The 16,948-nt window shown below is 37.3% G+C and overlaps 1 protein-coding gene across 3 annotated transcripts in view; it reads right to left on the bottom strand.

Moving 5' to 3' along the window:
* The window catches only part of BNC2 (basonuclin zinc finger protein 2), a 340,444-nt gene that overhangs the window by 154,997 nt on the left and 168,499 nt on the right, over window positions 1-16,948 (bottom strand). For all 3 annotated transcript variants that reach the window (XM_060199604.1, XM_060199605.1, XM_060199606.1), the window contains one exon: window positions 1,699-1,934. In XM_060199604.1, the coding sequence (XP_060055587.1) occupies window positions 1,699-1,934 (236 nt within the window). The remainder of the gene's footprint in view (window positions 1-1,698; window positions 1,935-16,948) is intronic.

A 16,948-nucleotide genomic window follows, 5' to 3' on the forward strand; every position in this document is an offset into this window, starting at 1 on the left:
TCTTGGTCTTTGTAACACCTCAGTCTCCCTGACCACTCAGGACTTGACTTTTCTCTCACTCTACTGAAATGTCACCAACCTGAAGCATATGAGATAATGCTATGAACAGCTTCTATAAACTGAAAGTGTAATATATAATTAGTACTGTCATCACTATCATCTCATCTTCTGAAGGCTTATTTTCAAGTTGATATTCCACTAAGCTAAGAAATAACTCTATGTTAACTAAGACAGTCATGAAAACAGATAGGTTATTCTGCTTACTCCTGTCTTTTAAATCCATTCATCATTCCTCCTCTGATCACCTGCCCTGGCTAGCACCTGGAGGTATCACATAGGAGAATGATAAGAATGTGTGTGTTTTTATGCCAAGTTAAAATAAGGGAGAGTCTCTAGGCCCTCTTCTCATCACATACCAAACTGGCAGTCAAAGTCTCACACACAATACAGTATGGCCCAGGGAATAAACAAGGCTGGCAGAGCAAAAACAATTTTTTTATAAATGGGTCAATTCTTCTGGCATTATTCCCATAGGGAATTTCAGAAATCATTTTAGATTCTACCTCCTCAAACTGTGATCTCCTTTGGCAGGAGACAGTACTTCTTCATTGTCCTTTGTAGTCTTTTGGGGTCCTGGGGTCCTCAAGCATGCTGTTTTCAGTATTTACCCTCTGAGGATCATAGGAAGGCAGATGGCAACAGAAAAATTTCAGACACAAAGTACAGAATGCACAATGACATATGGAAGAAAACAAATATATGGAAGAAGATCTCAGAGACTATGAGTCTCCTGGAAAAGCCTTAAGACCTTCACTAAATTAGGAGTCCCCCTAACACAAAGAAGGGGGTTCAAGGCTTGAAGAACAGGTGCTGGCTGTGAAGATCAAAATCTTTAACCATGTCTGCATGCTTTAGACATGAAAATTTAATGCTTATAAGAGCATAAGTTTATAGAGGTTAGAATTCATCCTTTAAGCTGCGTGAAGAATCAACAAATAGTTAAGATGCATATACAACCAAGAAAACACCAAGTCTACAAATCAGTGTCAGTAAGAGCCCTACTAAATCTGATGAAATATAATCTAAAGCTTGATTTTTTCATATGATCATCACCTACTTCAAGTCACCTTCTCTTTTAGTGTGGCTCCAATAAGAGTTATTGGAAAAGCAATACATTTTTTAGGGGGAAAGAGCTGAATTTAAAAATACACAAATAAAGCAACACTAGAGAACTGACCACCTCTTCTCTCCTAAACTACACCATTGAGGCTCCAGGCCATTCTGCTGGGTCACAACTCCTTTCCAATTCCCTAATGGGACTGCTAAAACCGAACCAGAAAAGGATCCAGCACTTCTCGCTTTTCCCAACTACTCTTTCTAACATTTTTTCTCCCACCACTGTCGAGATTACTAAACTTGTAACTCCCTGAGCAGCTTCCATTTTAATATATCAGATCTCTGCATATTAATACAGATAATAAAAATACACACATAGAACTTTTACATTTTCCACAGTCTAGGGTTCTCTACCACTATCATTTCCTTCAGAAATATAGTCACCCAAGTTAGTATACTATTGATAAATTGCTTTCTTTTATACAAAACTCTGAGGGACAAGAAAGAAACCATACTTGCCAAGGGACCTCCCCACCTTTCCCAGAGCTGGTAGCCAACACCAACTTGAAGGCTTCTCCCTACCTGAAGGATGTACCCCCGGACATAGTCACGCAGAGTCCAGCCTAGGCCATGCAGGATGTGTAGCACCTCCTCTTGCTTCAGGACACTGAAGAGACGGTCCAGTAGGATCTTTAGCCGCACAGGCACTGCTTGTGTTCCATAGAGCATTAGGCTGCTGATGTCGAACACTACATTGGACTGTACAATCTCCACTTGGGTGGGGTGGTACAGGTGCTGCGTGCTGAGCTTATCCAAGGCTGCATGGTCCCCCAAAGTTTTCAGAGACAGGTGAGAATAAAGAGAGGAGGGAGAGGACAGAGAAAACAGAAACACATTACTTGAAATTATCAGGACTCCATTACTAAGGACAGTGAAAACCACAATTGTTTACACATAACTATGCAATGTAAACAGTCCTCTTCCCACCTTTACTGTGTTGCCCACTTTAAAAATGTTGAAATCCATGCATTTATAAAATTGCAGACCACAGCAAATACAAACCACATTCAACTTTCAGAAAGAGAGCCACTGAGGATGCCTCTAAATGACTTGCTGGCTCTAAATATCAGACTAATTAATTTGCTGATTGAACTATGGCTCAAGCCAAGTTACTATGGTGCTCCATTCCCCCAACAAGAAATAATACAATTCCCAACTAACGCCATAAAAACAGGCTAAACCAAAATCATTTTTCATGATAAGATGCACACCTTATGATTTAAAAACTAAAGGGAAAATATTTTCTAGATTAGGGAGTAGAATACCTGCTCTGAAGGAATGAGGTAAGCCAATATCTGTGTAGAATACTAATAATTTAACTCAACTTAAATTAGCTAAGGCAATTATCCCAAGTTATCAGTTCTGAATTTTTCTCTTGCTGTCCACCTGATAGTTTAGTGCTTGCTGGCATGTCCTTTAAAAGTTACTTATAAAAAAAGAAAAGACAAGGAAACCACAGTTGAGTTATTTTATTAATAGTTATGAAAAGAATTTAGTATCCTATGAAAATGAAGAAAAACAACCTAATCAAATTTTTTATACTTCAGTTGTTCTGTCTCAGTACAGAAAATAAAGATGACCATTTGCAAGACAAATATATTCAATTGAATGAGCATTTCCATAATTATGCCAAGTCTTAATTTCAATAATTATCCCCAAGTCTAAGAAATTAAACCCTAACCCTCAATCAGAAAGGCAAGATAAATTCCTAAATTCTAGTCTCCATACTCATATGAGTTACAGGAATTCCTACTACAGATAATATAAATATTTTCTTTAACAATTGTCTAAATGGGCTGAAAGAGCTGCTGCAAAAGCTGAGATTACAATTAAGGAAAAGTTCTTTGAATTCCTTGAAAACATAAAATGCATTAGAACAACACAGAATCAGAATTAAAATCCGAATTTACACATATGGCCTTTTAGAGTTTGAAACAAATACGCATGTATAGCTGAAAGATAGTCATCTAATCTCATCAGTATGACAAACAGATAAATGACAGCAGCTAGGTTCCAATAACAGGAATATACCTGAGAGGAACCAAGGTGTGTACCGGGTCTAAAGCACTGCCTAACCGTTCTTAACCGCTATTCCTAAAACCTACTTCCCAAACAATACAGACTTTTGTGCATGCACCTTTTCTGAGCAAATCCTGTTTTAATATACCAATATTTCTGCATATTAATGCAGGTATTTAAAAGTGGATGCACACACACTTTTTTTTTTTTTTTTTTTAGTATTTCAAGTGTATTTTTCAGGGTTCCTCCTCCACTCTCATTTCCTCCTGACTTGTGGTCACTGGAGAGTTCATGTACTCTTGATAAATTGCTTTCTTACATCCACAGTGTAAAGGCCCTTATCATTTACCCGCTGGCTTCATTCAACACATTTACTCCCAGGAATACTTTGTCAAAGAGTTCGGGTTTCCTCATACTTCATTTCTTGCAGCTGATTTGTTTGATATTTCCTATTCTAGTGGTTAAGTCAACTTTGAATAAATAGCTTTAAAAATTAATTTAACGTTTGGGAAAGATAAGGGATTCACAAGCCTAGGGATTGAAATCTTCTCTCACTCCACAGGGCATTTAGACTGCAAAAGTGGAGGAAAGAGGTATTAGTATCTCTGTTCTTCTTCAAGTACAGCTTAACTACTCAGCCTTCTGATGAGTGGCTGTTGTGCTTACAGAATTCAGTGGGTCAGGGGAAATCTGTTCTTCTTCCATTTACCTTCATCAACCTTACTGACAAACACTTTTCACTGCTAGGGCCATAATAAGCACAACATCAAGAGAGTTCAGTAAAAGGAGAAATAAAATGACACCAAATCCTAATTTCATTGCCTAGGTGCTTGACATCATATACCGATGCATGAAGCATATGCAGGTGTTTATACAAATGTGTCTAAGGACTACGTGTAAAGTTGCATTCCCTCTCATTCCCATTCCTTAAAATGGCTGGAATTTTAGAAGATGAAGACTAAACTGATGAGGGTGTAACAAATAAGTGATTCAAAGGGTTCAAAGAGCAAAGGTGGAACAGGAAAAGCAAAATACATTTTTAAAGAACATCAGAGAGAAAGGATACTGTAGGAATGCCACCTGTTACTTCATCATAATTACACTATTTGTCAAGAGGTAAGAATACCTTTGTAATTCATATGGATATATAGCAGAGGTCAATGATTCTATAAAAGGTCAGAGAGTAAATATTTTAGGCTTGTGGGATATTTAATTTCTTTCATTACTAATTACCCTGATTACAATAGAGAAAAAGCAGATAAGACAAACTAATGGATGTATCTGTGTTCCAATAAAATTTCATTTACACCAAGAGATCACTGGCTAGGTTTAGTCTCTGATATGTAGGGGGAAAGGGTAGACCAGATGATTTCAAGAATGTTAATAGGAGGTAAGGAAAAAAGCCCAGAAACTGTGATTTAGGTAGCAGTTACTTAGGAGAGGTGCCATAAACAAAGACTCAAAATATCAAAGCTGGGCCAGCTAAGTAGCTTACCTGGCTAATGCCCCTGCTTCTTCACCCAGGTTCAAGTCTGGTTTCCACCACACTGGAAGAAGCTTCTGTGTTTTGGTATTCCCTTCCCACTCTCCCTCTGGCTCTCTGACCCCATTTCCACATATTTTCTATATGAAGAAGTCAGCCCAGTGTGGTGAAGCACCAGTGATGAAGAAAAAATATTAAAAAAACAAATAACAAAACTGTCCAACTTACAGATGTCAACTGCAAATTTCAACATAAACATGTAGAAGATTATTATCAGAGTCCTTGAATTTATAAATATGTACTGCTTTATAATTACTAAACTATACCGAGTAACCAAGTCATCACAATCTTTAGAGAAAGCTCCTTAGCGGGCTATAGAAAAATGATAATTTTTTTTAAAAAAGTGCCATAATATCTTCAAACTGAGAACTGAACTTGTGCCAGAAGTCATGCCCTTTCTATGCTGAGTGTGGAGGATCCAGGTCTGGAGATGAATACCATTCATTAAAATGAACTGGGTCAATGAGAGTGAAGGAAATGTAGAGTAAGAACTTTTTAAGCAGGATGGAGTGAGATTTAGTCACCTCTTCAAATACTTTGTATACTCAGTCATTTGCTGAATTGTCCCATAGGATAGTATTATCAATATTCTATTTTCTAATGAAACCTTAACCAGAAAGTAGGTATACAAAATAAGCAAAAGTAAAGCTCCTCTTGGTTAAATTGGACTAAACTAAAGAAGCTCCTATCATTCTTACTCTCTTCTTTAGTTCAACCTGTCAAACATTACTTTTTATTTTTTGCTTTCAGAGTTATCACTGGGGCTCAGTGCTAGTACTATGAATCCACTGCTCCTGGTGGCCATTTCTTCCTTTTTTATTGAATAGGACAGAGAGAAACTGAGAGAGGAAGGAGATATATATATATATATATATATAGAGAGAGAGAGAGAGAGAAAGAATGAGTGAGCCCAGCAGACCTGCTTTGCTGCTTGTGAAGCATCCCCCCTGCAGGTGGGGGGGGACCAGGGGACTTTAAGCCTGGTCCTTGCACTTAGTACTATGTGCACTTAGTTGGGTGCACCATCAATCAGGCAGCTCTCTTAAGCGTTACTTTTTTAAAAATATATTTTTAATATTTATTTATTTTCCCTTGTTTTTTATTATTGTTGTAGTTATTGTTGTTATTGATGTCACTGTTGTTGGATAGGACAGAGAGAAATGGAGAGAGGAGGGGAAGACAGAGAGGGGGAGAGAAAAATCAGACACCTGCAGACCTGGTTCACCGCCTGTGAAGCGACTCCTCTGCAGGTGAAGAGCCGGTGCTCAAACCAGGATCCTTAATGCCAGTTCTTGCGCTTAACCTGCTGTGCTAGTGCCCAACTCCCTTAAGTGTTACTTTTTCCAGAGTTCTCAGAGACATGGAAAAAACATTTTTCAATGGTATAAGATAGGAACACTTTTTGAGTCTTGCTCCCCTAATTAAAAAACAAAACAAAACAAACAAAAAATCATGTATTATTCTTTGGGAAATTACTCTTTCTCCACACTTAATAGTCATCATTTAAAAAAAGGGAATATTTCGGGGGTCGGGCGGTGGCGCAGTGGGTTAAGTGCACGTGGCGCAAAGTGCAGGGACCGGTGTAAGGATCCCGGTTCGAGCCCCCGGCTCCCCTCCTGCAGTGGAGTCGGTGGAGTCGCTTCACGGGCGGTGAAGCAGGTATGCAGGTGTCTATCTTTCTCTCCCCCCCTCTCTCTGCCTTCCCCTCCTCTCTCCATTTCTCTCTGTCCTATCCAACAACAAAGCAACGTCAACAATGGCAATAATAATAACCACAACGAGGCTACAACAACAAGGGCAACAAAAAGGGGGAAAAATGGCCTCCAGGAGCGGTGGATTCATGGTGCAGGCACCGAGCCCAGCAATAACCCTGGAGGGGAAAGAAAAAAAAAAAAGAAAAAGGGAATATTTCATAAACCAACATGGGAAACGAGTGCTTTCAAGTTTTCTGGTCAAGTTTTTTTAACTTGTACCAGAAAGTCAAAAATTTCAGTTTTACAATTACTAAATTACTAGAAGTTCTCTATCCCAGAATTTGTTGGTCAGTATGCTTGAGAATAAGAATAACATAAGAGTGGTTATCTGGGCTGCAAACTTAAGATCAAATACTAGCAAAATTGTTTGATTCAGAAAATATGGGTATAGCAATACTTACAACTGCTATTTTTAAAATCTTCAGTTAGATAAATCCATCACACTTTTCTTTTCATATCTTCATGAAATATGGTTCCCTAGATCTGTGTATACCTATGCTCATAGCAGCATAATTTGTAAGATCCAAGTTTTAGAAGCAACTTAGGTGTCTAACAGATGAGGGGCTTAGAAAGTTGTAGCATAAATATGGGATGATCTCATGAACAGAAGTTAAGAAATTAGAAGAGAAAGGGGAAACATAAAGTAGAACTTGCGGGGTGGGGGTGGTAGCACAGTGGGTTAAGTGCATGAAGCAAAGTGCAAGGACTGGCATAAGGACTCCAGGTCAAGCCCCTGGTTCCCTACCTGCAGTGGGGTCATTTCACAAGTGGTGAAGTAGGTATGCAGGTGTCTGTCTTTCTTTCCACCTCTCTCTCTCTTCCCCTCCTCTCTCAATTTCTCTCTGTCCTATCCAGAAACAATGACAGCAACAACAACAACAATAATAATAACAATAAACAACAAGGGGAATAAAAGAAAAAAACAGCCTCCAGGAGCAGTGGATTTGTGGTACAGGCACCAAGCTCCGGCAATAACCCTGGAGGCAAAAAAAAAAAGAACTTGGACTGGGTTTGGTGTATTGCACCAAAATAAAGAACTCAGGAGTGGAGGTCTTGGGGCCTTTCAGGTCCTGGTGCATGATAATAGAAATGGAACTAAGCTGGGGATGAGAATGTTTCAATGAAAACTAAGACATTTTACCCAGGTATCAACAACTGTATTTACTTTAAACCATTACCCACCACCTGACATGAAAAATATATAATAAAAAATAAATAGGGCTCCATTGTCATATATCAGAAAGGATAGTAACAATAAATGCTGGTGAGGTTGTGGGGGAGGGGAGAGGCTAAAAGAACCCTCCTGAACTGTTGGTAAAAATGTAAATTGGTCTAACCCCTGTGGAGAGAAGATTGGAGAACTTTCAGAAGGCTGAAAATGTAAATTGGTCTAACCCTTGTGGAGATAAGACTAGAGAACTCTCAGAAGGCTGAAAATGGACCTACCCTATGACCCAGCAATTCCTCTTCTGGGGATATATCCTAAGGAATCAAACATATGCATCCAGAGATCTCTGTATACCTATGTTCATAGCAGCACAATCTGTAATAGCCAAAACTTGTAATAGCCAAGCCTAGGTGTCAACAGCAAATGACTTACTAAGACAGCTGTAATATATATAACTTAGCTATTAAGAATGACTAATTCACCTTCTTCACCTCATCTTGACTAGGGCACTGCTTAGCTTTGGGTTAATGTGATTCATACTGGGACCCTAGAGTCTCAGGCATTAAAGTCTCTCTGCATAACCATTGTGCTATCACCCCAGCCCAACAACAACTGTCTTGTAAATCAACATTTCTCCCTCAATAAAGTGACTTAAAAAAAAAGAATAATCTCTTTTTATATAAAAAATAAATAGGGTCTCCTAAACTGAAATAATTTTGAAAAGACAACTAATTAGGAAGTACTTCTCCATAAAGATATGAAGTCATTTTGATGTGGCTATCAGAGGTTCAACTAAGGTTATGTTAGTTCCAGGATACAAATAATTCATAATTCCAGTGATCGGAATGAGGAAAATCCATAAGAATGTCATATCTTATACAAATATTTACAAAGGATGATGGTACCTCCAAGGACAATGGATACAAGTATTTGTGAAAGGCAGGGGGTAAAGAAAATGATCATTTAAGTAATTAAGTGAAGGCACCATTCTAAGGTGGTTTATTAATGATAGCATTGAAACTTAATTTTTTTTCTTTTTTAAATAATTTTTTAATATTTATTTATTTCCCCTTTTGCTACCCTTGTTTTTTATTGTTGTAGTAGTTATTATTGTTATTGTTATAGAAGTCATCATTGTTAGATAGGACAGAGAGAAATGGAGTGATGAGGGCAAGACAGAGGGGGAGAGAAAGATAGACACCTTCAGACCTGCTTCACCACCTGTGAAGCAACTCTTCTGCAGGGGGGGAGCCAGGGTTCCAACCAGGATCCTTAATGCTTGTCTTTGTTGAGCGCTTAACCCTTTGCGCTATCACCCAGCTCCCCCCCAAAAAAAATCTTAAGGGGGTCGGGCAGTAGCACAGTGGGTTAAGCGCATATGGTGCAAAACGCAAGGACCAACATATAGATCACAGTTTGAGCCCCCAGATCCCCACTTGCAGGGGGTCTGCTTCAGGGGCGGTGAAGCAGGTCTGCAAGTATTTGTCTTCCTCTTCCCCTCCTCTCTTGATTTCTCTCTGTTATAGACAATAATAATAATGACAACAACAAGGACAACAAAATGGGAAAAATGTCCTCCAGTAGTGGGCTCATAGTGCAGGCACCGAAACCCAGCAATAACCCTGGAGGCAAAAAAAAAAAAAACCTTACGTACACATACTTATTAATGTTGCATACTTGAAACTTACAAATCCAATGACATTATTGACCAGCCAATTGTCACTAAGTTATTTCTCCCAAAAAATTCTGTTTCTACCATGTGTTCAGATAAACACTCAATAAGAAATTCTGGAAACTCACAAGACTTCATCATATTTGAAGTCCTAACTCTCAGCAATCTCGGCTTCTTGCCCATCACTTGCTGAAGCAAGCATTTCAAAGGTCACCAACACCTGCTTTACTATGAAATCCAATAGCTTTTGTCCTTCATTATTCTCCATGATCTCTCCATAGCAGCTGACCTTATTGATTACCATTCCTCCTAAAATGTTCTTCCCCTTCATTCATGCATACATTTATTTATTCACCAGTAATTAGTAACTTATCAATGAGTCAGGTGCTGCATACAAAAGAAATTTATGTTGTGGTCACCACCTTCAAAAGCAGATAGATGCAAGAAATATAAATGTCATAAAATGGATTTGATAAAATACTGTATGACAAATGAAATAGGGCAACTTTGCCAGGAAGTAAGAGGCCTGTAAGATAACAAAATACAGCAGTTTAGAAAGGAGAATAAAATCTAGGTAAGTTAAACCAAGGCAAGTAATTATAAAATATTTCTTAAATTCAGACTATTTTCCCAGTTGTAGATTCACTGGGATCAAATGGCATGGGATCAAGTGGCATTTTGGAGCCTCAAGCATGAGAGTCAGTTTGCATAACCATTATGCTATCTACCCCTGCCTTTTTTTTTTTTTTAATTACCAAAGCACTGCTCAGTTCTGGCTTATGATGGTACAGGGGACTGAATCTGGGACTTTGGTCAAGTGGCATTTTGAACAAATCTCCACAAGGTGCAGTTGGCTAGGGAACATATTTTAGAAATCACTGGATTAATGGGGTACGTCAACAAATAAATAGGCAAAGACTGTATAACACTTGAGACAGATCACATAAAATTAAATACAAAAAAGTGAGGAGGACTGACCAAAAGTCACTTCAAGACTGAAGGCAAAAATCCTATACAAATTTTATGATTTCATTTCTTATTAATAGGATATAGAAGTTGCTGATCCTTATACAATATTTAAAATACTTAACATTTATATTTTGAGATATAAATTCTGAAAAGAATCCCAAAGATTAAGTAACACAATAATTAGGAACTTTTAGAACATGACACATGTATATTAGTACATGATTTTCTTGGATATTCTGGTTGGAAACTTGACTCCAGGTGATGGATATATAGTTACCCCCATTTATACACCACACCAAAAAAAAAAATCACAAAGAAGTTAGAAAAGGGGGATTTTTTTTTTGCTAGTTTTTGCAGTATTCTATTGGGAGATAGTATCAACTCAGTAGATTTCTAATTAAGTTATACCTAAACCTAAGTTATGTGAATGCCTTCTCCATGAGGTATGCAAACATAGAATCTAAATTTCCAGACCCCACAATCTCATATTTAGTCTCTTAAAACTGATACCTCTGAGGGCATGCAGATTATTCATTCCTACTTCTTTGAAAGACACACTCTTCCATTCTTACAAAATGATTTACTCTATTATCTCACACAGCATACTTGCACAGGGTGTAGAATACTCCAACAGTCCAAATAACTGATAATTTGAATTGCTTTATGATACTTGCCTTTGGTGACTAATAAAAGCACCATTAACCTAAAATATAAAAAAAAAGGATCCTCTTTCCCAATCTATACAAGTATGAGTAAAGCACAACCAGAACCAGGTATCTGAGTCTAAGATGGAATTCAGGTATCATGTACAATGCTGTAGCTATAACGCACTCTGTACATTCCTATTTGTTTTTGTAATGTATCACTCTTTACAAAGTATCCTTTGAGAACAAAGCTAAGATATCCAATACTGAAAAATGGTTTCCCCCTTAACACAGTTAAAGGTAAGTGATGCTTTAAACTATACCTGATATTCATTCCTAAGGAATGTCATCTCCTGGGAGGTAAGGTACTGAATACATGCAAGTCATAGTTTTTCTTTTAAACTCATTAAATTTATTTTAAAATTGCTACATTTATATTAAGTTTGAATATTTTTCTGGCCCTACAAAAACTGTAAGATAGATACACTAGATTGAACATGAGATTGAAATTTTATATGAATTCTTTCAGAAAATATATTTATGGTTAATAGGATAGTTGTAACCAGCTCAATCAAATAATTCCAAAAAATTTCAAGTGTTACTATTTTTTGTTCAAAAGTCTGATAACTTTTCATAATCTGTTTGTAAAAAATAAAATACTCAAGTTTTCTAGAAGTATATAACTTCTTTAATTAAAATATGAATTAAGAGCACTAGCAAAATAAATGTACTTATGATATAATAATTTGATATTTCTAGTATGTTCCTAAAGTCCAACACCATTAAATGATAATGCATACATGGAACACATTAATTCAAGTATCACTATGACTTCTAACATACTATTTACTCCATTCATAGAAAGTTTAAGTTGTACATTAGATTATTTAGCATGTGATTCCTAATTAAACAAATAGCATTTATATGTAAACAAAAAGTTATTAAATATGGGTTTTATTCTAGACTGCTTGTAATATATGCTATAAAACACAGTCTCAAGCTTAGTAACAGCTTATAGCTTTCCTCTAAACATATATTAATGCTTTTGTTTAAACAGAAATGTAAGTTATATTTTTTTGCAATGAAAAGTCATATTTAGCAGCCTATTTGGACTATAAGCACTAATTTGGTCAATTAGAATATATGGTAGAAATTTTCATCAGTTAAGACAACAAAATATTTAGTGATAAGTGTATTTCCTTTACAATATTATAGAAGCTATACGAATTAATAACTAAAGTTGAATTTTTAGTTTTACAATTTGTGTATATGCTAAATAAAATGCCTCTAAAAGAAAGGCTAAGAGTTATTTATAAATAGGCATTTGATAATGTTGTATTAATTAGTGTCTTTTCCCAGATATTAAGAAAGTGAATGATGATCACAAAAACTAGGTAACAAAGGTTCATGATTTCCAATTTCTCCCCTTAACAAAATTAATTGATTAATGAATACATAACTTTTGGTTTATAATATTAAACATCTTCCAAGAATTGAATAGTGATGACAAAGTCCTTAGTCCCACCTAATATGTGAATAAGGTATCAATCGCTACATCTATAAAAATAAAAGTAGAGGGAGTCAGGCAGTAGCGCAGTTAAGCGCACGTGTCATGGAAGCGCAAGGACCAATGTAAGGATCCAGGTTCCAGCCCCTGGCTTCCTACCTGCAGGGGAGTCGCTTCACAGGCAGTGAAGCAGGTCTGCAGCTGTCTGTCTTTCTCTCCCCGTCTCTGTCTCCCCTCCTCTCTTGATTTCTCTCTGTCCTATCCAATGACAGCAACAACAACAATAATAATAACAAGGGCAACAAAAGGGGAAAATGGTCTCCAGGAGCAGTGGATTTATGATGCAGGCTGGAGGCAAAAAAAAAAAAAAAAAAAAAAGAAGAAGAAGAAGAAAGAGAAGTAGAGGGTCCAGGCGGTGGTGGCACATCGGTTAAGCGCACATAGTAAGAAGCACAAGAAACAATACAGGGTCCATGTTTCAACCCCCAGCTCCCCACCTTCAGGGGAGGTCGCTTCACAAGTGATGAAGCAAGTCTGCAGTTATCTATTTTTCTCTCCCCTTCTCTAATTTCCTTTCCTTTCTCAATTTCTCTCTGTCCTATCCAACATCAATAGCAACAACAACATAAATGGACAAAATAATAGCTGCTAGAAGCAGTGGATTCCTAGTGCAAGCACCAAGCCCCAGTGATAACCCTGGAGGCAAAATAAATATATAAATATGAAAAAATAGGATAAGAAATTGTAACCATGTGCCTACAACTGTACTGTAAACCATTAACCTCCCAGTAATAAAATAAAGTAAAAACAACAAAAGTAGTAATAGAACTGATAGAAAACCACTTCTTCTTTAGATTAAGTTGTATGATTCACAGATAAATGAACTAATCTGAGAAAAAATTACAACCCCATACATTTTATTATAAGATGTATTTTTAACAAAAATCTATTTAATGAAAATCGGTTTCATCTTATTCATTGTGATGATCACAATTTTCATGTGTATATAAGTAATTAATTTTTATGAGAAATAGCTATGGCAATGTGGATAACAAAATATACCAGGCATTTATGGTAATATTATTTGGGAAAAATGAACTGGAAACAAGAATTGAGAAGAAAATCATTTAGCATGATGATTTAGAATTCTCAGTGTTTAAAATATACCTGTTGTGTTTCAGATTAAGTACAAAGTTTCTAAGACTAGATTCCAAGGACTCAAAAATCCCAGCTCAGCCACCTATTTGCTGTATGACCTTGACAAGCTACTTAGCATATAAAGAATGTTCCAGTGGCTCTTCATTTTCAGATTTCTTTGGGGAGCAGGCAAGCTGAGAGCCTGAATAGGACTGTCGTACTTCAAGGAGAAAGGAAAGGAGAACATGGACTAAAGACAATGTTCAAAAATACAGGAGCAAAGAGATGCACATATAGTTGGAATGAGGATGAGGTTTAGTTACACAGGGTGACTTAGTTTTCCCATTTCTGAGTTTTTCGAGGAAATATCAAATGATTTTTCAATGGAAACATCAGGATTTCAGAAGCAATGCCTTTCCAGTTGTTGCAAGTGATTTTTGTTGTTTTTGTTATTGCCTCTAGGATGCAACTGTTTTACTCCATGCTGGTGATCCTCCTGTATAAACCAAGCTCTACTGAAGGTCTGTGACCCCAAACCCCCTCTAATGTGAAAGGGAGGTCTAAAAAACTAGATCAACATATTTAAAATCAAACATTCTTTCTGAAGTTGGAAGATAGGTGGCCAAGTGCATACCTTATCAGGCACAATGATCTGAGTTTGAGCTCCCAGTCACTATGTGAGAGCACCAAGCAGAAGGGAACCTATGAGTAGTGGGACAGTGTTATGATGTTTCATCTTCTCTCTTTCATAATCTATATTTTTAAAAAAGATGGAGTGGTAGTCATCTTCCCAGACAATACTTTTAGCATGTCAGCTATTGGGCTTAGGTAAAAATTACTAAAGTCATGGGCTCTTTGGAATATACCTAAAATGGACTTTATAGCTTCTTCCCACACATAAACTCTTAGTTCCATCTGCTCTATTCTTACCTTTAGGTTCCTGATAATTAAAAAATTTGTTCTGCTTTATATCTTGCCAATCTTTAGGCACCAAGTTGCAGATTCTACCACGATGCCATCCTGATTTCCCTGGGTAGAAGACCTCACCAATGTGTCCTGGAACCCTACCTCAGTAGAGCCCTACCCCACTAGTGAAAAATAGAAACAGGCTGGGGTATAGATTGATCTGCCAATGTCCATGCTCACTGGAGAAGGAACTACAGAAGTCAAACCTTCCACCTCCTGTACCACAAAAAGAATTTTGGTCCATATTTCCAGTGGGATAAAAAATAGACACCTTGCAATGTGACACAGAACGCTCATGGTGGGAATTATATGGAATTGCACCTCTCTTTTCCTACAATCTTGTTAATCACCAATTTAATAAAAGTGGAGTGGCAGAATTTTGCAGGTGCAAAGCCCCTGTGCAAACACTGGGGGAAAAACAATTTATTTTCATCATTGTAAAATTAAAACATATCCTGAGTTCATAAAAAAAATGCCTTAAATTTAAGGATAAGGAAAACAAAAGGCAGTCATCCATACTCTTACCATCCAAAGCAAACTAATGTCCACAGGTTAATTTAGTCTCATTTCCTTTTTAAACGCTTAATTTTATAAAGAGGGGGTGACAGTACAGATATAAATTCTGGTCTTTCTGGTGCTGTTTCACTCACTGAACATGATATTGCAAGAATCTTTATACTGCAAATCATTTCTGACTTAATATACAATTTTTCTCCCACTGCGCCTTCTCCAGAATCCATCAGTCCTTGTTGGCTCAATATTTATTTATTATTTTTTAACTTGGTAAAACAGAGAGAAATTGAGGAGATAGAATGGGAGAGATAGAATGGGGACTGGGGGGCTTGAACCTGTGTTCTTGCACATGATAATATGTGTATTCAAACCAGGTATGTCACTGCCTGGACTCTATTCCAAATTCTTAATTGTACTTATGTCCCTTTCTCAACCCTCTGCTTTGTTCTTTGCATTTCTTTACAGCTGTGTTGGTAGGTCTATATGAGCATTTTAGAAAGTGATGTTCTGTAGGTTTCTGGGCAGGATTCTAGCTTAACTTTGCATAGTTAATCTCCTTTTCTACTATATCTAGCTTGATTGGGGGGGCATCTAATGAGTTTCTATTTAAAAAGTGTTTGAAGTCTAGTATTGCTGAAGAAAGCAAGCTTAATATCAGAGCACACATATGAGATCATAATGTACAGACATTATGAAATCATATCACAGAGCAGTACACTTGTGATCGATGTGCATGTGCTGGGTTTATGAACTTTTAGCTCAAGAAAAAGGAATGCTATGGACTTTAGAAAGGGTCAGAGCATTAAGACTGTAAGAATGGCCTTCACAATGTACATGTTGTTTTTCTTGAAACAGTGGGGAAAACAAAAAGGACATAACTGCATGATTTGAATAACAGTTAGATATAGAAACAAAGTAATTCATACAATGAAAATTTCTTAAACTGTAAATTAGGCTACTGAAAAGATACACTTATCTGTATTCTTTTAAATGACAGAAACAGATGCTCAAATTAGTCATTTTTATTTTAATTTCCTTCCTCCCTCCATTTTTTCCTTCCTTCCTTCCTTCCTTCCTTCCTTCCTTCCTTCCACCCTTCCTTCCTTCCTTCCTTCCTTCCTTCCTTCCTTCCTTCCTTCCTTCCTTCCTTCCTTCCTTCCTTCCTTCCTTCCGTTTACTGCCATCAGGGTTACTGCTGCATGCTAGGGCTCAGTAGCTTCATGTGAATCCACCACTCTCTGCAGCTATCCTCCCCCCCCCCCCACTTTATTTGATAGGAGAGAAATTGTGAGTAGAAAAGAGGGGAGGGAGAGGAAGGGAGGAAGGGAGGGGAGGAGAAGGAGTGGGAGAGAGTGAGAGAGATGGAGTCCTGAGAATAACTTTGATAAACACTTTGATAGAATCTATGGTTTTCATTTCTGTTAGAACAGTATTATCATAATGATAAGAGCCACAATTGCTGGGGTTCCTTAATCTCTGAAGGGAGGCTGGGTCAATATACTTTATCACTCTAGGAAGACTGGTTCTGAAATGAAGTCTAGAATGTTCATAGCTGTGACCATGGAATGTGAGCTCAGACAGGGAAGCAGAGGTTACACAGGTCCCTATGCTGAATATGAATAGACAAGGACCCCAAGTAAGATTGATGGTATTTAATAGCTAATGGTATTTATATATTTTTCCCATATTTGGGAGCTACTCTCTGCCCTGATCCAGATTTCTGGTCGTATTCCCAACCCTGACACAATCCTCCAAGACAATACTTTTAGCCCACCTGCAGGTTAGCTATCAGACCTGGGCAAAAATTAGTAAAGTTACGGTCCACTTGAAATCTATATAAAATAGACTTCCTAGCTTCTTCCAACATGAAGACATCAAAT

The sequence above is a fragment of the Erinaceus europaeus genome, chromosome 10, assembly GCF_950295315.1.
Source record: "Erinaceus europaeus chromosome 10, mEriEur2.1, whole genome shotgun sequence".
NCBI classification, from domain to species: domain Eukaryota; kingdom Metazoa; phylum Chordata; class Mammalia; order Eulipotyphla; family Erinaceidae; genus Erinaceus; species Erinaceus europaeus.